The sequence below is a fragment of the Malus sylvestris genome, chromosome 1 (genome assembly GCF_916048215.2).
Source record: "Malus sylvestris chromosome 1, drMalSylv7.2, whole genome shotgun sequence".
In the NCBI taxonomy this organism is placed as follows: Eukaryota; Viridiplantae; Streptophyta; class Magnoliopsida; order Rosales; family Rosaceae; genus Malus; species Malus sylvestris.
This window is the reverse complement of record NC_062260.1, coordinates 8,491,302-8,516,495: the sequence shown is the minus strand read 5'-3', so window position 1 is coordinate 8,516,495 and position 25,194 is coordinate 8,491,302. Positions and strand designations below refer to the sequence as shown.

Sequence of the window (25,194 nt, the reverse complement as noted above, 5' to 3'; positions counted from 1 at the left end):
AATGGTAATTTAGTATTATTCATACAACGAGGAGCGTGCCAATGATCTTAATCAAATTGGATAGACTTGAAGTCGTTGCTAGAGATGTGATTTTAGGTATAAAGTTAGTGTGCGTAGTATCTCATTCATCTAGACTACTAACTTTCCCATATTCGAGGACAATATCGATAAGATTATCCATAACTAAAACAAACACCAAACGTGAATCCAAGAACATAGAAAAATGTTCACAAAGTAAACCAAGGTTACTAAGGTGGATTCAGCCAACATGGTCATTCATGTCAAAATTCTGCTTTTCCAACGGTGTTTGCTGGAGAAAAATTAGTCTCGCACATTGACTACTAAAATGGTACTCCTCAACAACATTGGTAGAGCCATAAACAGGTGCATAACCAACGATCGATTCCATCGAGATGGAAGTAGATTCTACAGGGTTGAGGTTCGAGAACAATATCCCTTATTCTTGAAGTTTTAGATCTTAGGTGCCAAGGATCACGCTTCGGGCATGATGCCACACCTTGGCAAGCCTTGAATCTGACAAAGATAGACCTATGCTTGGATTCGGTAAGCTCTAGCCGAAGCTGGAGGGGTCTATTCAGTAGGCCTCTGCTGAAGCATAGCACTACCGTTCGGTGCACCTCTGCCGAAGCAGAGCATGTCTTTCAATGCATCCCTGCTGAAGCAGGGCATCACCATTCGGTAAACTCCAGCCAAAGCTGAGTCTATACCGTTTTCTCACATTTATGGTAGTAATCAAATTCGAGAATTTGGTAAACTTCCACTCTCTACACTACTGCTTCAGAAGTAAGTTAGAAACATAGAAGGATGAGAAAAAATATTCTCCAGTCAAATTCGATCAAATTTATAAACTTCAAAGTTGTATTCATTCATAAACGTAATCATGGTATGCTTTAGGCAATATCTTTCATGATTAAATGGCCCGTGGAGGCGAGCCAAAGAGCAATGGAATCCTCGTCCGAGAGGTATTTTCGTTTGTAACTTCCGGCATAAGTCTTCGTATGAAGATTATGGCAAAGGCTTATTTAGCTTTTCCATTTGTTGGCTACAATGGTTCTTAGCTTTTTGATAGTCAGGTGGAGATTCACGTCTTGTAACCACATAAAGTGGTTTGTGTCAAGAAACGTCCAAATCAGTGAAATCGAACTTGTTACGGTTCGATAATCCACTGAATGGAGGGAACAAGATTGTGATTGGTGCTATGAAAATAAGATCTCCATAAACATGAAAGTTAGAACATTCGGGTTCTAAGACATGGTTTACATGAAAAACGTCGAGTTTCCATGAGTGTATTATTTTATAAAAACTTCGGGTTTCAAATGCACTAAATTCAAAACTACAGGTTTGAGTTTAGTTATGAACTTCTGATTCATAAAAAGAGGTACCTGTAAGAACACATAATACAATATACAACTAAGTGTAGTGGATTTGGGTTGCTTTAAGAACTCAAGTGTGTGCTTTGGGACTACGAAAGAGAGTTAGCAGTTCAAAGAAAAGAAATAAAATATTGAATCATTAATGTCCAAAAGTGGGCTTCAAGCCAATAATTTTGGATGTCATGTCAGATTAGTGGACTGCTAGTCACTTTAATTAATTCAATAGATCGGGACCATTTGGGGTCCATCATATAAGCAAAATAATATAAATATTCAGGCCTATGCACAGAAGTCATGTTGGTTGCAAGCCAATTAGGAGGTAGTGTAACGACCCGAATTTTCTCATTTGGAAGCCAAACACACAGGTAGGCCACAATAAAATAATGGTTAATTATAATTCTAACTAACCACACTAAAAAAATAATCATTTTGTTTAGTTTATGGCTGCCTCTAACATTCTGGTTAAACTGCCTACGTACCCTAAAAGAAGGGATCAAGCCATTCGTAGTTCACCTTATGCTTCTAGAACAACATACTAAAATTTCATTCCAATCCAACTGTCGGATCTCCGCCAATCACGAAATCAAGTGGCGGTCAACGTTTTATTTTACAAACTTGCAAATCCAATTCGGGAAGATCCATAGGTCGGATTCCCAATCCGTAAGTTCCTAAGGTCCTCAAATATTACGTACGATAAGGTCTCAAAGTTTGGTGAAGATCCAACGATCGGATCATCGATTCACAAATTGATCAAGTAAGGTATTGTAGTAAATTTAGGTTCAAACGATCAACCTACGTCATACGAATATCAAAATTGAAATCAAGGCATCTAATTTACCCTAAAAATTACATCGACAGCCATCTGGCCACGGGCTGCCATGGTGGAGACTCGCCGGAAAATTTCAAATATTTCCAAAAATTTCCAAATTTCACAAAAATGTAGAACAAGTCAAGGGGAACAAACTTTATACTTGTGGCCAACTCCAATTTGGTTGGGAAAAGCCTCAAATTTCCATAAACCCGCCGGAACCCTAGAATTTGGGTAGTTGTCGATTCGCCACCAAAATGAACTCTGACGCCTCATCCAGGACTTGGGCCTTGCTCCTGGGGTTGAGGGAAGCTTTTTGGTGGTGGATATTGACAGTATTCATTGACGGGTTCACCGAAAAAAAACATAAAGCCGTCGGGACACCCATAGTTTTTGTGGCTTCGATTTGTCCTTCCCCTCCTCCTTTCCTCTCCCACATCCCTCATTTCCTCTCTCTTGCTACCACCTGGCAGCGTCCAACCCAATTTCTCTTTTTTTTTTTTTTTTTTCCAACAATGAAAACATCTCCAATTTCTTCGTTATAACTCTGTTTCACGAACGGTTTACGCCTACGCGTTCGTGAGATCGAGCTCTATCCAAATATGTCAATAAACATGACAAATATATGAGGATAAAATACGTCCTCATAACATTACATTTAGCCACCTAGGGCATTTTAGTCATTTCACTTTCCGATAAAAAAATTCCACATAATCATATATGTTAAATTTTTCAGGGTATTACAAGCAACCCCAATTGGACTTGGTCCTTGAAAAGAAGCAACCCATGCTGCTGGTTGTCTAACCAGCATGAGCTGGTGTAGGCTTTGGGAAAAAAAATAGCACAATTGTAGGTAAGAGAGCCGAATAAATGAAAGAAAAAATTGCAAGCCATTGGGCTCTTGGGGACACGGGCTGCGTAGCAACCTAGATAGCTGCAGGTGGCAGTGGGCTGAGATAAAGCAAGGCCAGGAGCGCAAGGCTGTTGGCGATGGGCCAATGCACGCAACGAAGCCCAGCAGCTGTTGGCTTTGATTTTGGACCAAAACACAGAAGCCTAGCGAAGCTAGAGCGAGAAGCCCAACAAAGTTTGTTGGTTTTTGGAACGGATCAAGGGCTTGAAGCCTATGCACCAGGGACCCAAGCAACAAGCCTGGTCCAATTTGAGCAATAAGCCTAAAAATGTTATCTTGTCACTAACCCAAGCTTCAGGCTTGGAGTAGTTCGAGGCCGGGCTCAGCAGCAAAAAACAAAAAATAATAATAATAATAATAATTTTTTTCAAAAATTTCTAGGGTTTTAAATACACTAATTGCTTCTAATTTCTTTTGATTCTTTGACTCAAAAATTCCACATAGCAATTTATAAATGCACAATGCATGAACGTATATATATTAACAAATATATGAAAATATACAATATATACATATATATATATATATATATATATATCGGAAGGAAAATATAAATATAGGGGGTTCATGCATTATGAGGATTGTTTTCATGTTTCAAGGTCATTTCAAATATCTTAATTTATTTTTAAAAAACCTAATTGGCAGAAAACAACTGAGGCCCTTGAATTTGTAGAAGATCCTTCTCTGAAAACCGGAATTGCATCTCCAATACGTTGTATCACGTTCAACAAAGAAAAATTAAATTGAATCAATAGCATGTAGATCAATTTAATAAAATAATAAATTAATTATAAAAAGAATGATTAAAACGTAATACTCCTCTAATTAAAGAACAAACTCTCTTTAGCGCAACATCATGAGCATGCTGATAACGTGTTGTAAGCCTAATTTATTGACTATAATAGGAACAAAGAGAGGGGGTGCGGCAACAGTAGAGAGAAAGAGAGATGTCTAATGTGAGGTATGTGTTATTTCATCCCATTGTGCCTTTATTTATAGTCGTTGGGAAGGTTAAATCGTTACCATAATAGGATTACAACTCTAATAAGATAATATCTAACCCTAGAGAATATTCCAAGATATCCCTAGATACACTAGGATTTACACAATCAAATTCCTAATCTAATAGGACAACAACATTTTCTACAATTTTGAAGAATTATTACAATAAGAGTATCTCGAATCTTTTCCAGATTGAAGCTTAAAAAATTTAAATAATTCCACGTAGAGTGTAACTAATCCAATAACAAAAGTTTCAATTATGATGAATTATTATAATAAGAGTATCTCGAATCTTTGTCAGATTAAAGCTTAAAAAATTTAAATAATTTTATGTAGAGTAACTAATCCAATAACAAAAGTTTCTTAAGAGAACCATAGAAGGCTATCGCGAGACAAAAAAAAATTTTTAAAGAGGATTACATTGGGAACTATTGTATGTCGTCCAAGGTTTAGTATTGACGAGTTTCAGAAGTTTTTCTTGACTTTGCCTGCGTCAACAAACAATTGGTTATATAAAAAAAAAAAAAAGCTAAGGTGATCAAACATTGAGTATTTATTGCTAATCGGTCGGTAGTCCTCCTTTGTAATCCGATCGGCAATCAAATTATATGGTTTTATTCTTTTTCCACTGACAATTATATTTTTCCAAAATCAGTTTAACATGAACAAACTCAAACATTTATAACTAAAAAAATGAGGCTGCACTGCTGCATCCACCACCGGGGCAACCCTGTAAATTTACACAAATTTATGTTAAAAAATAAATAATGCCCTACAGATTTTACAAGAGGATACGTACGGTGAACTAGAGATGGATCACTCTGGAGCTTCTGTAGGCATGTAAATGTCTTCTTCGTCCAACAATGCTGCAATATCTATGAGGTTGTGATCCATATCGACTCTCCCTTCTGAACTAGTCGTACCACTATCATATACCACCTGCATAACATCAGTTCAAGTTCAACGAAAAACCAGTCACCCTTATAAAGTGGATACAAAACTCAAACCAACCACCAACGCATATATGCTTTACCTTGGTTTCCTGTATCTCAGTGACAACATTCAGCAGCCGACAGTATTGATCTCTTGCTTCAGGATATTGAACCATGGATTTCACCCTGGCAAGCGCCTTTTGCAACCTTTGCTCTGTTTGCTTCCTTCCTTCTTTCAGTACATCATAATCATCATCCTTCGATGATGAAGCTTGCATGCTGGGGGCTTCAGTAAGCGGTTCTGGCTTGAACCCACGCAAACCACTTCCTTTTCTTCTCCAACGCAAAATTATCTTCTCTACAATTCCTACGGACCAGACTATCTTTCTGTAGTTTTTCCTCACCTGGTGGCCTCTTACATGAGCCTGTTATCAAGAAGGTAGAAGTTCAACTTCAAGAATGGGTTTGAGCACAGAACAATGTTTATGGGAGAATACGGAGAACATTAAATGCCTCAAAAATCGAATCAACCCACAAATCATATTAACAAAGAGAATCATGGTAACATACCTGAATTTTGACAATACGTTGTCGGATTATCAAATAATCTTTTCTACCCTTCCAACTACGGAACTTATTTTGTATTCGAATTGCAGCAGCATCCACATGCTCATCACGTTTCCCTGGCTTATGTGACTTGACTGCAATCATTGATAGAGCATCTTCATCTGAAATTCCAAAGTTATCACTACCATATTCTTTCAACTGCTTCAGCTGGAAAGATTTTACCCTGAACACTTGATGAATACGAGCAGCAGCTTGGGTAGCATTACAGACAGCAGTTAAAGAATCCCTCAGGGAAAGCCCATCCGTTAAATCCCCATTCCCGATAGGAGTTGCAATTTGTTCTGAAACTGTTCGTACTGCATTGGCCCCTGAAATATCAGCATTATTGTCTTCCTTGATATCCAAATTAAGAAATGAAAGTTGGTCACTCAAAGCAGATTCTGCAAGATAACCAGCAATTCCCTTGTGGCCCTGTGCAGAAGCTAGGTCTGCAGGTGTTCTTCCATTAGGATATTTGGTTTTTGGATCTGTTAATAGTCCGGGAGCTGCACCAAGAGAGATGAGGGAAGCAACTGTGCGCTCTCTGATATTAATTACATGAACAGAAGAAAATGAAAACAGAAAACAAGTTAAAATTAGATAAAACTAAATTAACAAGTCAAGAATGGAGATAATATCTAATGCAAGATTCTGAGAGCTGTCCTATATGAGAAAATCCTGGCACAATGATCTGAACCAGATACATAGAAGTAAATGCATTCTCTTGATCTACGGTCTAGCTTTTCATACAAAGGATAGTGTTTTTCTCTTCTGATTTCTTCATATTTTGAGAATAACATTCTCCTTTTGTCTCTCTGGTGTATTAACTGCAAGTTTACGTAACTTTTAATATCCATCTCGGGCCTCTTCGTCCTACAATAGCTCTGCAAGTTCCCCTTTTTTTCTTTCTTTTATGCCCATGAGCGGTAGGTCTCGGGTTCGAGACTTGGGAGCAGCCTCTCCATAAATGGGGGTAAGGCTAGCCGACATTCACCTCTCCCAGACCCTGCGTAAAGCGGGAGCCTTGTGCACTGGGTACGACCTTATGCTTTCTTTTCATTCATCAGTTTGTTTTTAAGCAAGTTGTTGATGGTTATAGTGAAATAGTAGATCGTAGCTGGTGGCTCGCATGCTGAAAGAAGAATACTACAGAAGAATAGAAAGGAATGCATAGCAGCACGGAAGTTCAAAAAAGGAAAGAAACTTTTTCTATGGTGCTCACCTGCCACAAAAAGCTGCCCAGTGAAGAGCTGTCCATCCATTAATGTCACGAAAATTGACACTGACTCCGGCAGTTATTGTGGGCAGTAAGACCCAATCATAGCCAAGAGCAGCTCCAAAATGTAATACACCTTGGCCACCCTCGTCTAGTACACTAGGGCCTTTTCCACCAGCAGCCAGCTTTTGCAAGAGCCATGCAAGCAACTTCTCTTTAAGTAGCTGTTGAAGCAACTGGTCCTCTACTCTCTCCAAGGAAAAGTCCTCATCTGACGTAAGTTGTAGCATCTTGTCCCACTCACCATTGTCATTTTTCAGCAACAAATCAATTTTACTGATTATCTCAGAATTCTCTGCTACGCTGGTGGGATCAAAAGTTGGAGAGCTAGAGCTTAAAGACAGTAATTTTCCAAAGTGCATATTTAATATTTCATTTGTGCAGCCACTGTAATCATCTTTAACATCATAATCTGGTATTTGCCCGACTCGGTATTCAAATTCCCTGATTTCACTACAAGCCAGCCTATTGGAACATGTCACGTAGAAAGGAATTCTCCCAGCCTTATGGATGGGAGAATAACAACGAAGAACACCATCAGCTATAACCTCAGCAGGAACTTCAACTTCGCCAAACATGCATGACCACTTACAACTTTCTGCTTGTTGACTCTTCAAAAATCTTCCTGTGATCAGAACCTGCATAAATCGAGTTCACAATGAGACAATTTATGATACATGAGAAACTTGAAGATAACTTTTACGCAAAAGTATAGCAAGGAATATGGAAGACTAAGTCACTCTTTACCTTGATTACAGAGTTTTCATATGCCCAGTTTGGTGAGAAATCAATAATGCTAAAGAGCTGGACCTGGGAAAGAGAAGGCCCCAGCATATAGCTATCCAAGCGTACTTGAAGAGGAATACTGGACTCATCGACCCCATTGTCACTTTCAACAGTATCCCAGTACGTCTCTGAATTGGACTGTGTGTGTGTCTCGTCCACGTCTCCAAGTTCTTTGCTCATCCATCGGTTGAAACTGTCAAGCTTCTTCAAGCCTTCATCTAACAAAGGCTTTGTAGCAAAAGTGTGATTGTATTTTCCCTCTATGGTTTCATTTCTCTTTGAAATAGACTTCAGATGATATTCTTGCTCAGTGTTTGAAGGCTGTATTTGAAGGTCATTTGGCATAGAAAAATTATTTGTCTTCTCAGAATCCACACGGCACACCGGAGAATTGAGTAAATTAGAATCATCGACTCCTCCATGGAACCTTGTGGTGACATCATATGCTGTGTCTGAATGCAAGTTCTGATCCACAGGCCAGCTGGATGAACCAGAAGAGTTGGCTTCCAAAGTCTGTTGGAAAGTCAAACCGAAGGGTGAACAAACAGAAGAATTGAAAAAGCAGAAAACAATCCATTAAGAAGAACCGTACTCATGCTCCCCACTAAACCTGCCGCAGGGGTGCCAAAGTAATGGAAGGGGAACCCAAATAGCTCCCCTCCGTAAACTTGTATTCTGAGTATGCTTAAATAACCAATAATCGCATACATTTATTTTATTTATTTAATTTACCATTAACAAACTACAAATTTATAAATAATTAAGCAGGATTTTAGGACTTTGTAAGCATATGGCAATGATAACCATCACTAGAAAGTTTTCAAGTGCAGAAAACAGGATATTGAAAACTTCAAACAGACTAGACCATCGCATTAGCCAACTATATGATTAAATGACTCACAATAAAGGATGATGACTGGAAAGCCCATATATACAGATAACTTATGCAGAAGTACCACATAACCTAATTACATTGATAATTTTCATTAAAAATTAAAATCTCATCATAATAAGTTCTAGAAACTTGGAAATATCAGAAATAATTTAAGAACTGACATCTCAAATATTTGTTTGAGTAGTTGGAAACCATTAGACTAATTTCTTGTCAAACTCCATGTTTAATTAGGTTTGACCATGTGTATAGTTTTCTCACACATAAACAGAATCAGTATATGCTTCAAGGATCTTTGATATTGTCAGTGTAAATGAATTCTAAAAATCCAAACAATAAATCTGATGGAAAAAAATATCTTCTATGGTAGATCCAAGTATATTAAACTGATGAAAAAAATATCTTTTATGCATGCTTCACCAGTTTTCACTTGTGAATGTCCGTCATCAGATTCCAAAACAGATATACCATCCTTAATAGTTATTACACGAGCTTGTAGCCATAGCCCTAGAATAAAAAATTTGTCATGAGCAGCATTAAATGTGCAAGTAAACTTCCCCTTACCTGCCAGCTTTGTTGGACCCTTGGTTTATCCTCGTACATCTGCTTTTTACCAAAGTTGTCTGTGAAAAGGTGCCCAAGCGTCTCATTCTCTTGCTGAGAGATAATTCCCATTGAATCAGAATGTGTTGCTGAAATTGATGGCTGGAAAGGCAAAGATTGAAGGCCAGTAGTAATATTCCCCAAGGCACCATCCCATACTGTGGAGTTAGGATTTTTCCTGGGATCATAGGTAACGCCAGCATCATTACCATCTTCCTTCCTATATGCTTGAGTATGTGAGCTAAAATTCACCCCAGGAACGGCTGACAATTTTTCTTGATATTCTTCTGTTTTCAATGATTTTATCATGAACTTGGTATTCCATTTAATTAAACAAATAGTCTAGCTATTTAAAAGCACCAATGCATTTACAAAGACAATTTATAGAAAATACAAGGAAAAAGTTTACTTGAAAATGACATCGGATAGAATGCATTAGAGAATCCAGCATTGATCTTCTCAGCCTTAGGCTGTAGTAATTCGAGAAAAGGTTGTAACTGGGAACTTGCTTGGTGATTATATGCTGCATCATGTACCATGTTAAGTTAAATTAAAGATAACTGCATGAAAGATATATATATATGGTAAAACTGGAAAATGATCAAACAAGTTTAGTTCTACCAAAATATTTATAAGAGAGAGGAAATTATTGACAAATGTGGTAACAGAAATGGACAACACACCTGACTCAGCATCTTCGAACTCTGATGCTTGAGCGCTACTCAAGCTTGTTGTACCAGCAGCTTGGGAATGCATTTGGAAATTATTTGGATTGAAACTAGAAGAAACAGAATTGTCCATCTCAGAATTGATTGCAATTTCTTCAGTTTCATGGGAATAAGGAACAGCTTCTTCAGTGCCTTTAAAATGGTTATAGTTTGTCCTATTTCCCTGAACAAGCAATAAAAATAAATGAGGAAACCCAGAATATAAATAAATATCCATAAGATAAATAAAAAGTTGGATCACACAAATGACAACAAGATGCACAAATATCCTATGGTAAAACACTAGGTAGCATGAGAATAAGAACTAATCGATGAACAGTTATTTCATATTAATTGGGAAGTGGACCAAAAGCCGAGCACAAACTCCTCTTCTTTCTCTGGTACTCCTTTTACACTAAGTGACTAATTTACTAACAAGTTTTCGACATTGATTCAAACATGAATCACAGGTTCAATTCAAGTATTCAAAAATACATGAGTGATATAACATGAGCAGTTGCTTTTAAATGACATGCACTTTTACCTTGAAATGGAATAACAGTAACTCTTATGATATTTTGGGTCCAAAAATATTTTAAAATGATGATAACGAAAGGCTGGAAGAATCACATAAACAAAGACGGCAAACAACAAGAATGAAATGAATAGAATAAAGCATAACCTTAACTTCCCGGTAGTGGACAAGAACTATGTGTTGCAGATCCCTGCAGCAATGACCAAGTAGGTCAGACGTGGGTATTCAAATGAGCAGGCAGCCATGGGTGCCTGCTTGTACTTGCAAACACATCCACAAACACTGCTAAGGCTGAGAATCAAAATCTTTGATAGATTTGTTGCATATAAGCAATTATAAAATACAAACTCACTCCTCAAGCATCCAATAACTGCGTCTTTGGAAATTTTCATTTTCTTCTCCATGTGCATAATAGCAGTGCAAGACATCAACACTTCCAGCCTGAAAGGATGTTCAATTATTATTCAACCAATTTGATTAAAAAAACGAAGGATTTATTAACGAATTAACTCTTGACACAAGCCACAAAAACTTGAGAAATCTTTAGTATCTAATTGTTACCGCCTACTTAATGAAATCTTAAACCAATTTTGTTTCCCCCTCTGTTAAGCTGCAATTTTATTCAATGAATTTTTTTCCTTGACATTGGTACTTCCTAAACTCCGCCGGTGTAAGTTTATCTTACATTGCCGGTCCCAAGCCCGGATAAAGGAGGAAGGGGAGGGCGTCAGGTAGTCGACAGCCGGCACTCCTAGTTTACGTCGAATCCTTATGAAAATGAATCCAGAACGAAATCGCGCAAAAGCTAGGGCGTCACCCGTAAGTGGCGCGCTGTGTGGCTCGAGCACAGTAATAAGTGAGCAAGGGTCGCTGTATCTCCATCGGCACCCGGATGCAGTGTTAAATGAGCAAGGGGGCCATAAAAACTTCTTTTCGAACGACTCCACTCAAAGTTGTTTGGGAGCATATGCTCCTATCAACTTTACACAGGACACACAAAAGAAGTACTTTGATCCTATTAGATGGGGGAGGTTGAAGAAGCTAGGACAGAAGGGTAGAGTTCAAGAGAGTAGAATGCGTTTAGGAACGTGGAATATAGGAACCCTAACGGAAAAATCTATGGAAGTAGTGGAAGTTATGGTGAGGAGAAGGATAAATATTATGTGCCTACAAGAAACTAAGTGGGTTGGTCTTAAGGCAAAGGATCTAGAAAACTCAGGGTTTAAACTCTGGTATTCGGGCACAAATAGAACGAGAAACGGTGTTGGCATCATCGTGGACAAGACCTTGACACAAGATGTTGTAGATGTCAAGAGGGTAGGAGATAGAATCATGGCAATCAAGATTGTAATAGGACAAGAACTCATCAATGTGATTAGTGCGTACGCACCTCAAGTAGGGTTGGATACGAGTTCGAAGGAGAAATTTTGAGAAGACCTTGGAGACTTGGTGCAAGGAATTGCTCAGACGGAGAAGTTATTTATAGGAGGAGATTTAAATGGACATGTGGGCAAGGAAACAGGCAATTATGGAGGTTTTCATGGTGGCCATGGTTTTGGGGAGAGAAACGAGGATGGGGAAGCTATCTTGGATTTTGCAATGGCATATGATCTCTTCTTAGCCAACACCTTCTTTAAGAAGAGAGAAGAACATGTGATCACCTACAAGAGTGGGTCATCAAAAACACAAATAGATTTTCTTCTAATGAGGAAAGGGGATCGTATAACTTGTAAGGATTGCAAAGTTATACCGGGAGACAGCTTGGCTAATCAACATCGCTTGGTGATGGATGTACATATCAAAAGAGTGAGAAAAAAGAACAAGACTTGGAAGTGCCCAAGGACTAGATGGTGGAATCTAAAAGGAGAAAAACAAGCCATTTTCAAAGAGAAAGAATCACCCAGTGTGTGTGGGATAGAGAGGGGGAAGCTAGCCAAAGGTGGGATTCCATGGCTAGTCGTATCCGAAAAGTAGCAAAGGAGGTATTAGGAGAGTCCAAGGGCTTTGCTCCACACCAAAAGGAATCTTGGTGGTGGAATAAGGAGGTACAAACAAAGGTGAAGGCTAAGAAGGAATGTTGTAAAGCCATATACAAGGATAGGACCGATGAAAATGGTGAAAGGTATAGAAGAGCGAAGCAAACAGCGAAGAAAGCTGTGAGAGAAGCTAAGTTAGTGGCTTATGACGATATGTATAAGCGACTAGATACCAAAGAATGAGAGTTGGATATCTATAAACTAGCTAGAGTAAGGGAAAAGAAGACAAGGGACCTAAACCAAGTGAGGTGCATCAAGGATGAGGATGGAAAGGTTCTTGCTACAGAGAACGCGGTCAAAGACAGATGGAGAGGTTATTTTCATAATGTTTTCAATGAAGGACATGAAAGGAGTACTTCTTTAGGGGAGTTGAGTAACTCAGAAGAGTGTAGAAACTACTCCTTTTATCGTCGAATCAGGAAGGAAGAAGTGGTTGCAGCTTTGAAGAAGATGAAGCATAGAAAAGCAGTGGGCCCAGATGATATACCGATCGAAGTGTGGAAAGTCTTGGAAGAGACAGGTATAGCATGGCTCACTGACCTTTTCAATAGGATTTTGAAAACGAAGAAGATGCCAAATGAGTGGCGAAAGAGCACTTTGATGCCTATCTACAAGAATAAGGGCAACATACAAAATTGCTTGAACTATAGGGGTATTAAGCTAATGAGTCATATAATGAAGCTCTGAGAGAGTCATTGAGCAGAGATTGAGGCAAGAGACACGGGTTTCAGACAACCAATTCGGGTTCATGCCAGGGCGCTCAACCATGGAGGCAATCTATCTCTTACGAAGATTGATGGAAAGATATGGAGAGGGGACAAAGGATTTACACATGGTCTTTATAGATTTGGAAAAAACGTATGATAGGGTCCCAAGAGACATTCTCTGGAGGATTTTGGAGAAGAAAGGAGTACGAGTAGCATATATCCAAGCTATAAAGGATATGTATGAAGGAGCAAAAACTGCCGTAAGAACTCATGAAGGACAAACCGAAAGCTTCCCCATAACTGTAGGATTACATCAAGGCTCATCCTTAAATCCTTACCTTTTTGCGTTGGTAATGGATGAGTTAACAGGACATATTCAAGATGATATTCCTTGGTGTATGCTTTTCGCAAACGATATAGTGTTGATAGATGAAACTCAGGAAGGGGTAAATGTAAAGCTTAACCTTTGGAAAGAAGTGTTGGAATCTAAAGGTCTTCGCCTAAGCCGATCAAAGACAGAATATATGGAGTGCAAGTTCAGTGCAAATGGAGGCCAAAATGAGTTAGGGGTGAGGATCGGAGATCAGGAAATACCAAAGAGCGACTGCTTTCGCTACCTAGGATCTATCTTGCAAAAGAACGAAGAATTAGATGGAAATCTCAACCATAGAATACAAGCTGGATGGATGAAGTGGAAGAGTGCATCCGGCGTGTTATGCGACCGCCGTATGCCATTGAAGCTCAAGGGAAAATTTTATAGGACGGCAATAAGGCCGGCGATGCTGTATGGCACAGAATATTGGGCAGTGAAGCATCAACACGTACACAAAATGGGTGTAGCGGAGATGAGGATGCTTCGTTGGACGTGTGGGCACACGAGAAAGGATAAGATTAGGAATGAGGATATCCGAGGTAAAGTAGGAGTAGCCGAAATTGTAGGAAAGCTGAGAGAAAATCGGTTACGGTGGTTTGGACATGTGCAAAGAAGGCCTACTGACGCTCCGGTTAGACGATGCGACTACGGGATAGAGGTTCAGGGTCGAAAGGGTAGAGGAAGACCTAGGAAAACTTTGGAAGAGACTTGAAGAAAAGACTTAGAGTACTTGGATCTAATGGAGGACATGTCACAGGACCGAGCACAATGGCGTTCTAAGATTCATATAGCCGACCCCACTCAGTGACTTGGATTTTTCAAGTCTCCAACCGAGAAGTTTTCCTCACTCGAGAAATTAAGGAAACACTACCTCAACCTACATGGTTCACTCACAAAGCTTCAACATACAAGCTTCAACAAAAGAAAATTTCAAAGAACTTAGTAAAGAAGGCTTTGGTGTATTTAACATAATACATTGAAATGAAGCAAAGCTTATTTATTGATATATCCGATAAGTTACAAATATGTATATACATGAGTCAAAATAAACAAACAAGAGGGGGCCTTCACAAAGATTGCTTAGGAGAAGTCTCAGCAGTCAGTAGAGCCCTAGAAAGAGAAAGCATCGGAGGGTGATCACTCGAAGCCTCAGTACTGGACAAAACCCTAGAAGGAAGAGGCATCGGAGACTGATCATTTGAAGCTTCATTACGCGGTACAACCCCAGAAGACGAAGGCAATAAATGCCTTTGGAACAAACCCACAAACCTCTGATGATCAAGTAAAATCTGACCATCTGATTCCTTCATCTGGTCAAGCTTCCTCTTCATGTTTGTAGCATAGTCATGTGCGAGCATGTGCAACTGTTTATTCTCATGCTTGAGCCCTCCAATCTCCTGCTTGAGACTCATCACTTCAGCCGGCAATGATTCAACTTGGCGGGTTCGAGCAAATAGGCGTTGGGCCATATTCGACACAGAACCTGCACACTGAACACTGAGAGCCAGAGAATCCTTAACGGCCAACTCATCAGATCATTTGGAAAGAAGTCTGTTATCTTTGGGAGTGAGAATGTTCCTGGCCACCACTGCAGCGGTCATATCATTCTTCATCACAGAATCCCCAACGGTAAGAGGACCAGTAGGGGATAAGAAGGATGGGCGCCATATGTTGTCTGGAGAAGGCGCGTCTGCCTCTTCACCAAGGTTCAAGTCAAAACGACGGTCGGAAGGGCCAGACATTTTCAAAGGTGTTGAAGAGAGAAGAGGTCGGACAAATCAAGATCTTAGAAGTGCAAGAAGGGAGCTTCTGCTGGTGGAGATTCAAGTGTGCTTTGGAACTTAATGCCAGCGTCTATAAAAATCTGCACTCGACGGAGCTTCAGAAATCGAAGAGGCGTTTGCTTTCTCAAAAGCTGGGCTGCTCAGAGACCATGAGGGCCGATCTCAGAGATCGAAGAAGCGTTTGCTTTCTCAAAAGCTGGGCTGCTCAAAGACCACGAGGGCCGATCACAAAAATCAAAGACGCGCTTGCTTTCTCAAAAGCTGGGCTGCTTAGAGACCACGATGGCCGATCTCAGAGATCGAAGAAGCGTTTGCTTTCTCAAAAGCTAGGCTGCTCAAAGACCACGAGGGCCAATCTTAAAAATCGAAGAGGCGCTTGCTTTCTCAAAAGCTAGGCTGCTCAGAGACCACGAGGGCCGATCTCAGAAATCGAAGAGGCACCTGCTTTCTCAGCCTTGTCAGTACCTGTCACATGCACACTCAGTTTTGCGGAAATTACAGGCAATCTGTCGAAGATTTCTGGTGAAGTAGAAAGCACGTGAATCTTGCTGTTCAATCATCCACTTTCCACACGCAACATCAGCTCATGGGTACCACAGATAACTTTGCCAAAGATCTCTGACAAAGTTTAGACACGTGAAGCTTGCAGCTCCCACTACATCGCTATGACCAAGAAGGGTAAAAGAATAGCAAAGAAACAGCACTAACAAAGTTTAGACATATAAATTTGAAGGTTTAGCTACCATATTATTACCCACAAGGGTAAAAGAACAGCACCACTGCTGGATAATTGGAAAGTCCCTGTGTGTCAACCTCTATACTCCATGGCAAGGTAGACTAGCAAAAATGCCCAACCTGTACTCACATTCAAGAAAACACTTCCAACAAGATTGTTTGCTCCAAAATCGAAGAGGCACCGCCCTCCGAATCTCGAGAGCCAAACTCCCAACAGGATTACTTTCTTAAAAATCGAAGAGACACCGCTCTCCAAATTTCAAGAGCCAGACTCCCAGCAGGATTGCTTTCTTAAAGATCGAAGAGGCACCGTTCTCCGAATCTTGAGAGTCAGATCCCCGACAGGATCCCTTGTTCGAAAACCGAAAAGGCATCGCTTTCTCAACTTCGAGAGCCAGATCCCCTTGGATAAAACTTGTTTGTAATCTTCACACGCAACATCAGCTTTCGAGATACCACAGACTTTTTCAAAGTACTCTGACAGAGTTAAAACACGTGAAGCTGGCAGCTCCCACTACAGTGCTATGACCAAGAAGGGTAAAGAAATAGCATTACTACTTGTTGTTAGGGAGACTCCTATATATGTCGACCTCCATCCTCAACGGACAGGCAGACCTGCAAAAATGCTCAACCCTTCCTCATATCTGAGAGGGCACTCCCAACGAAGCCTCTCGAAATACTCAGCTTTCTTTCCCCCCGATAATACCTCTGCAAACAAGCTACACCAGAGCAAGAATATCTCATATCATCAGGGTTAAAAGCAAGAGTATCCCATATCATGCTTTTTCCCTGTCTTTTCCTTTGGCCTTGTTCTTACCTACAAGATAAGGAGAAAGAGAGCAATCAGTCAGCACTTGGAATCAAGCTTCCAGTTAGGAACCGACTGCCTGGAACCCCTTACCTGATTACTTACCTGGCATTGCTCTCAAGTACTCATCTTCAACATCTTATGCTTCCAGAGAAGATACCACATCTACCTGAGGAACAGATAGGGTAAGTGAGAAGGATGCAAGGAAGCATGTGGAGACAAGCATAACAGAACACGTGCCGATACTTCCACTTGTTTTGTCAACAGCAAAAGTATCCCATATCAGCAGGGTCGAACGTACTCTAGATTTGATGGATTTGTTTTGACCTTCAAATTCTTCAGTCGGCCTTATACTCTGGAGGTAACCAGAAAACCCTCCAGCCCAGTTCAAGAATAAGTCTGTGGAAAGTTACTTCTTCAAAAGCAAAAGTATCTCATATCATCTCTTCTCCTTTTCTTCTCTTTATCCTTCATGTTGCCTGCAGGATAAGGAGAATGAGAACAATCAGCCGGAACTCGAAATCAAACTTCTGATCTGGGACTGATTGCTTGAAGCTCTGATTGCTTACCTTGTCTGTCATCTCTTTCAGCAGATCCCCTAGCTCGGTGACTTGGGGGACTCCTACTACATGGTTTGTATCGCGCTTAACCAAGCCTGAAACTACAAGTAAGCTTCAAGTGAAATTGATACATTACCTTATGCATCTCCACCAGTTAAAGATACCACCCCTGGACGGAGGAAGAGTACTTCCAGAGAAGATGTCACATCTACCTATGAGACAGATAAGGCAAGTGAAGACGATACCACACTTCGGTACTTAGAATTTTCGTGATTACTCAGCGGTTTGGATCTTGCAAGTCCCCAACCGAGGAGCTTCCCTTCCAACCAAGAGGCCAATCACAGAGCGACACGTGTCGACATAAGAAGCCAATCATAGCGCGACACGTGTCAACATCGGAAGCCAATCACAACACGACACGTGTCAATGTCAGAACAAGGCTAGAAACTCTCTTCTATAAAAGGAAATCATTCTCCCAAAATATTTCCTAATGCCATTTGTACTAAATCATTCACTTGTACCCACTAAATGAGAGCTTGAACCTATGCACTTGTGTAAACCCTTCACAATTAATGAGAACTCTTCTACTCCGTGGACGTAGCCAATCTGGGTGAACCACGTACATCTTGTGTTTGCTCTCATGTCTCTATCCTTTTACATACTTATCCACACTAATGACCGGAGCAATCTAGCGAAGGTCACAAACTTAATACTTTCTGTAGTACTAAAGTCCTCACTGATTTTGTGCATCAACAATCCTTAAGTCCTTACCTTTTTGCATTGGTAATGGATGAGTTAACATGACATATTCAAGATGTTATTCCTTGGTGTATGCTTTTCGCAGACGATATAGGGTTGATAGATGAAATTCAGGAAGGGGTAAATGCGAAGCTTAACCTTTGGAGAGAAGTGTTGGAATCTAAAGGTCTTCGCCTAAGCCGATCAAAGACAGAATATATGGAATACAAGCGGGATGGATGAAGTGGAAGAGTGCATCCGGCGTGTTATGTGACCGTCGTATGCCACTGAAGCTCAAGGGAAAATTTTATAGGACGGCAATAAGGTCGGCGATGCTGTATGGCACAGAATGTTGGGCGGTGAAGCATCAACATGTACACAAAATGGGTGTAGCGGAGATGAGGATGCTTCGTTGGAGATGTGGGCTCACGAGAAAAGATAAGATTAGGAATGAGTGGGTTGGACATGTGCAAAGAAGGCCTACTGACGCTCCAGTTCGAAAATGTGACTACGGGACAGAGGTTCGGGGCCGAAGGGGTAGAGGAAAACCTAGGAAAACTTTGGAATAGACCCTAAGAAAAAACTTAAAGTACTTGGATCTAACGGAGGACATGACACAAAACCGAGCGCAATGGCGTTCTAGGATTCACATAGCCGACCCCACTTAGTGGGAAAAGGCTTTGTTGTTGTTGTTGTTGACATTGGTACTTCCTAACATTTAATTTTGGGATAAAATAAGGTGCAGACTAGCCGCAACAAGTTGAGCTTTGGACTACACAGACTTGGCAGGCTAGAACTTTTTTGAGCTCAAGCGAAATACCAGCCTTGAAATTTCCACCAAGCTATATCACAGCCCGGATACAGACCAAACTAAATTCGTGAGTGTGAGCTATAAAATAGATTGAATATAAATCTATAAAGGAGGGACCTAAATCGTAAGTTCACCAAGGCCTTCATGAATACTCACAAGTGGATCGTTCATTTGCATCCCTAACATGAAAGTTTTTCAATTTAAAAAGAATTTGTAATGAATGCAATTGCATAACCATTATATAATTTAAAGCCACAACTGTGATTTCCTAAGCCTTAGCGCCCACAACACCAAATTGGAGCTATTGACATTCGACATGTCAGAATCTCCCACATCAATCTTATACCAGAGTTCTACCCCTCTATTTAATTAAGTTTGGTATTTAGGTTACTTATTTTTTTCAAAATCCTGGGCCAAAAAATAATTTTCAGGATATAGTTATAACATAATGTAGCTCCTAAAAATTATTCAATCAAATTTGATGTGAAAACTTGTCATAATATATTTATATGTGCTTTGTAAAATCTATTACAGCATTCTTTGATGATTACCTTAAGTCTCTCATGAGCTTCCCTCACTGTCTTTCCATCTTTTTTCTTCCTCCAGTTATGGCCATCTTTCCTGAAATATCTAAGCACCTTCCGATCAAATAGAAAAAGTGATCCACCTAATACAAATGGCGTGTGTCAACCCACAGTAGGTATCCAAAGGTAAATGCAACAATACAACAAAGCAAGCTGCAAATCAAATTTCCGCAAACATCTCAAAAAATTTAAAATTTGTGTAAATGCATTTACAACTTCATGTGATGCTATTATATACGACTTTAAAAAGGAAAATCGTGAGCCCTTACATGCAAAAGTAAATGCATTAGTGCCTACTAAAAACAAACCAAAGACAATACAAGACTCAACTATCATGTCAGACGGCAATGAAAAACAAAGATGGTTAAACTGATTTTACTGCTTCTTAACACAAGCACCAATTGACAGATAATCCCTAGACACAACGTTATGAGAAGAAGTTTCGATACATATCCCAAAAGGAAGATTTAGAGAATGATGCACAAAGCAAAACCAAACATAAAAAAGGTGTCCTGATGTGCCTTAAAATGTTTCAGAGTTAAGCTTTTTAAAAAAGAAAACTACCAGGCCTACCCTCATATTAAATCATTGTGCAAGCAGAGGGAGTACCATGTTCTACAAAATAATCCGCCATGTTTGTTGACAACTGTACAGATTACTATCACACATACCCATTGAAAGACAAGCTTCATTACAATTACTTTAGGGGATGAGACCAAGAACGCATCTTCCATGTAACTTTTGAGTAGATGGAAATAATAAGAGAAATACTCAAAGCTGGGAAAGCGCTTTCTTAGGCTCCAAGAGAATTGAGAAATTTGCTTAGAAAACCAAAGTTAAGAAATCTTACAAATTAATGATTTACTATGTGATAGAAAGTAGGGACTTCAATAACAATATTTATTGCTACATCCAATGCAGCTGAAAATTCATACCGGGTGGCATATTTGCAGGCTCTGAAGAAATGTCAAATTTTTGAAAATTTCGAAGAATTTCACATATTTCAGCCGGGCGTAGCCAGCGATGTTTAGCTTCTAAGAGTATCTGCGCAATATCTGCATTCAATTATTATATCACATTAGTAAATATCCATATTCCATATATAAAATAGATAATAGTGCATTATAATGCTTGAGCCTTTGTCATGATTATAGACAGATTTAAAGCTAAAAGAGAAAAGATAATTTACAGGATGGACTCCTCTTGACCTAGTGGTAGACTTGTTGACAACAACTTCAAAGATAATCATCTGATTCAGGAGGAGTTCCTCCTAAATTTACTTCATGTATCAAGGAATAGAACTAACTAATCCTAAGGCAAAGGGTTGAGAAACTCAAGGCCACAATTCTTGAAAATCTGATTAAGGAGAGTTCCTCCTAAATTTACTTCATGTATCAAGGAATAGAACTGACTAATCCTAAGGCAAAGGGTTGAGAAACTCAAGGCCACAATTCTTGAACAACTTGGAATTGGGCCTTCTTTTCCCACTATTACGAATACGAAAATAATGGGAAAAATAGGATTGACTATGGATTTGAGCCATAGCACATGGTTTCAGAAAACCGTACATTTTCCCAATCTAAATAGATTCATATAACTTCTTATTTATAATCAAAACTATTTATATTATAAATCACTTTGTAAAAATCATCTCTATAAAAAATGAATTAAAACTAAGGTCGTTTAGTCAATTAACGATAGCAAACAGATTGACAGTTCATAATGTTTTTACCGAATTTGTCCATCTGTTTTTGTATAGTTTGATGACCAAATGATCTCATATTTTTTTGCAGAGTTGATCTTTATAAAGTGATTTATAATATCGAAGGTTCTAATAATAAGCTTGAAGTTCCATGAATCGGCCACAAAGTGAATTGAGGAGGAGTTCCTCCTCAACAATTGAGGAGCCAAGTTAACCCCTTATTTAATTTTTAGCTTCCTTGGAGACCTTAAGAGAGAAATAAGGAACATGGACGAGACAATTTACCATGTCATACTCTCTCAAGCAATCAAATTGGCCAAAATGAAAGAAACCACATCAAGCCACAACCTTAACAACGGAGCACATTTATCATAGCTAGACATCCCAGCCTCATCTTGCCAGCTAATTTGACGTCCAACAATTCAAGGAACCAAAAGAAAACCCACTAAGAAGGCCTTCAACCAGTTTAAAGAAAGTCTTATGCAAGAATCAACATCTACATCTTTTTGTAGCAGACCATGAGGAAGATGAACCGCCTGCATACTAGAAGAATTAGACAACTTCTTGGAAACATAGAGAAGTGGCTTTAGAGATTTTTGTCCATCCCTTATGTGGACATGTAGCCCACAAAAGTTAACCAGGATCATCAAGAAATGTCATTGATCATCATGGTGAACAGTGGGAGCACCCACAGATTCCTGGTTCTTTAAGGCGCAGAACAAGGAGGCTAAATTTAAGAGCCCACAGCAAGTGTGGCAGATTGAAGTTTAGTAATTAACACTAAAGATCCAGATTTCTAACAGGCAGTGCGGATCAAAACAATATGAGGCAGAAATGAGAATTCTGCCATTGGTAGCTTGCGACAAGGTACCAAGGATGGAGAGACAATAAGGGATCCATCTAGGCTTTCATGTCTCCAGCTTAAGAAGAAAACTGGGAAACCTATCCCTCCAGGGACTCAACTACCATTAGCAGGAAAGGAAGGTCGACTATTAGCAGATTCTATAGCCATTAGAGGGAGAAACTGCCTGGCACTTAAGTGCTATTCCAAGGGTCAGAAATAATACTAGAAAATGCTACTTGAGAACATAGATTATGCATTGCAACCTAATTTCCTCGTTTTTGTTCTCGAGGACACAGTATGGAGGGATGAGGTCCATTGTCATTTTCTAAAGAAGTAAAGAAGAGTTAACAATAGTTGGCTGGTATTCTTGATGCTGATGTCATGCTAAAGCTAGCTGCACAACTAAGCCTACGCTTTGACTGGTAAGTGCCAAAGTGGTGAGTGGCTACTTCTGCTGCTTCACAAGAAGAACGCTGAAAACGGATCTACGGACCTATGCTTTGACTAGGAAGCTCTTGTCTTAATTCTTTAGTTGATGCTATTCTGCGTTCATGGACATAAATTTGAATGTTTGATTCGAAGTTGTATTATTCCACCGCAACACCATATAATCAGAGTAGGCTAGAGTTTTTGATATGGGCAGTTGGGAGAAGTTGGTTTAGTACTTGATTGATTACTTTGCTGGCAGCGTATGATTTCCAATGAAGATTGAGAAGTTCTTCTCCTTACCTAAGAAAATAATACCCAGCCAGTAGCTCCAGACCGGACTAGACTAAGTGTGACGCTGATTGGATAATCAAAAAGGGTAGGCTGGCTGGAATTGAAGACTGTTTCAGTTCTCAATAGCATTTCCATCGTTTGGCAAAAGATATAATTTTTTTTCAAAAAATAAATCACAAGATTACCAATAAATCTCAGAAAACAACAGAAAATCCAAAATTCAACTTGGATAAACAAGTAACACAAGAAAATGATAAATGAATTACACAAAGTTATATATAAAAGCAAAGAAAAACACTAAACAAACTTACCCAATTGATTACCAAGACCGTAGCGCTTGATCTCCGCCATGAACTCAATATGGGTTGCAATCACTGTAACCAGAAGCAGCAGAACCAAGTTGAACTTGTATAAAATTCACTCAAACACAGACACCAAAAAGTTGAGCCTCCATTGAAATGTAAAAGCGTGTGATGAAGACTGCAAATAAAGGGGGAAACTTTTAGGGTGAGGAGGGAAATAAGGGAAGGTTCTGTGAGAAAAATTCAGCAGAAATGGAATGGAATTAAGGAGGACAGTAACTTTTTTTTGTTTGACTCGTCCTCACTCGTGTGTTTGTGTGTAGTGTATGAATGAGGATACTGTTCATACTTTTCGTATATAAAACTTGGGCCACTTTTTTTGACGTAAAAATTTGGGATCGTCTTCGCCTATCGGGGATTTAGGTACGCAGAAGGGACGGAACGGGACGCACGGGACAGAATAGGACGGGACGGGACGGGACAGGACGGGACGGGACAGAACAGGACAGAACGGATAATGTAAATATTGAAAAAGATAAGGAGAAATCTTGTCATAAAATGTTATAAATTTGTGTTCTACAGATGTGGAACGGGTTGTTCCAGGAGGAAGAGGTGGAACGAAAAATCAGCCAAATTTCGTCCCATGGGACAACCCATTCCATAGTTTTTAGACGCACCAAAAGTGGGACGGAACGGCTCGTCCCGTTTTGTTCCGTCCCTTTCCCACGTACCAAACGGTACCTTACTTCCTTTCTTCCTATGTCTTGTCCCTTTTAGTATTTTCAAAATTGGTTTCAAATTTAGGGAGTTTTAGTTTTAAACTTTTTTATTTGTTTTTTAATTTGTATTTTATTAAGAATGTATATGAGAGAGAAGTTTGAGAGAAACATGAAAAAGAGAGAGTGATAGAGAGAGAACGTGGAGTGGAGAGAGGTGTCCTACTAAATTTTATTTAGATTCTACAATATCTTTTAGATAGTTTTTAAACTATAATGTATAACTTGAAAGTCAAGTAGTCTTCATTCCATACTACAATAAGTAAAAGGCATAATGAGATAATACACATCATATAATTCACTAAATTCTCTCATTTTTCTTTGTTTGCCGCACTCTTCCTCTCTATTATAATTCTTCAGTTAAATATACCGACAACACGTTATCATCACATTTTTTACGTTGCATTAAAGAGAATAAGTCCATCTTTAATGAGGGAAGTGTTACGTTTCTACCATTCTTATTATGGTTCGCTTATTATAACAGAGGTTCTGGATTTTTTCATAGACTCACCTTCACAAGTTGGGGTTTCTTCAAAGGTTCTAAATGAACCAACCTTATCAACTCCAATCCAAGCACATCTTTAATCCACATGAAATCGAGCGCTCACACCCTTCACCACCTCCCTCTCTCTGCCTCTCTTTCCCCACTCATTCAACCCTCAATCTTCGACAAAAACACACCCACTGAATTGAAAAAAATAAAGGTACATGATTTACCAACTCCCAATTAATCCACACTGAAATCAACCCTCCCGCCCTTTACCAGCTCTCTCGACCTTTCTTTCCAAGTGAAGGCAACCCTAATCTCTCCCTCCCTCGCCAACAAAAACACACTCACTGAACAAACAAAAAAAAAGGTATAAGATTACCAAGTCACAGTCGCAATGCAGCTTCAATCCACCTCAAGTCCATTCCTCACCACAGCTCCCCCTCTTTGCCTTTCTTTTCCCATCTCCAACGAAAGATACCCACTGAGTAAAAAAAATTCTAATTACACCGGGTCACAACAACCTAGTTCTACTCGTGAGCTCGTCCCTTCTCAGCCTTTAGATTGTCATTCGTATGGATGGTCTACACTCTTCGTCCGCACATTAGACACGCCCTTATAGAGATAGTTTCTAGATTGTGATGTATAACTTGAAAGTCAAGTAGTGTTTCTTCTTTACTACAATAAGTAAGGGCATAATGAGGTGAGATAATACAAACCACATAATTCACTAAATTCTTTCATTTCTCTTTGTTTGCTGCCCTCTCCCTCTC

The 25,194-nt window shown here is 39.5% G+C and overlaps 1 protein-coding gene across 4 annotated transcripts; it reads right to left on the bottom strand.

The window, feature by feature from the left end:
• Positions 1-4,520: 4,520 nt before the first annotated feature.
• LOC126626806 (calmodulin-binding transcription activator 3-like) lies at positions 4,521-23,476 on the bottom strand. 4 transcript variants are annotated; one of them, XM_050296220.1, is made up of 14 exons: positions 23,168-23,476; positions 20,526-20,645; positions 19,558-19,673; positions 10,807-10,895; positions 10,602-10,644; positions 9,896-10,103; positions 9,622-9,735; positions 9,174-9,499; positions 7,679-8,230; positions 6,878-7,569; positions 5,620-6,199; positions 5,151-5,474; positions 4,917-5,056; positions 4,521-4,605 (listed from the first exon to the last, which is right to left on the bottom strand). In XM_050296220.1, the coding sequence occupies exons 1-13, from the start codon at positions 23,205-23,207 to the stop codon at positions 4,934-4,936; spliced, it is 3,327 nt and encodes a 1,108-aa protein (XP_050152177.1). In that variant the 5' UTR covers positions 23,208-23,476; the 3' UTR covers positions 4,521-4,605; positions 4,917-4,933. The 4 variants fall into 4 exon arrangements, with proteins under 4 accessions (XP_050152177.1, XP_050152172.1, XP_050152163.1 ...); XM_050296215.1 differs by lacking the exon at positions 4,521-4,605 and adding an exon at positions 4,712-4,847; XM_050296206.1 differs by lacking the exon at positions 4,521-4,605 and having other exon boundaries at positions 4,712-5,056.
• Positions 23,477-25,194: the final 1,718 nt, after the last annotated feature.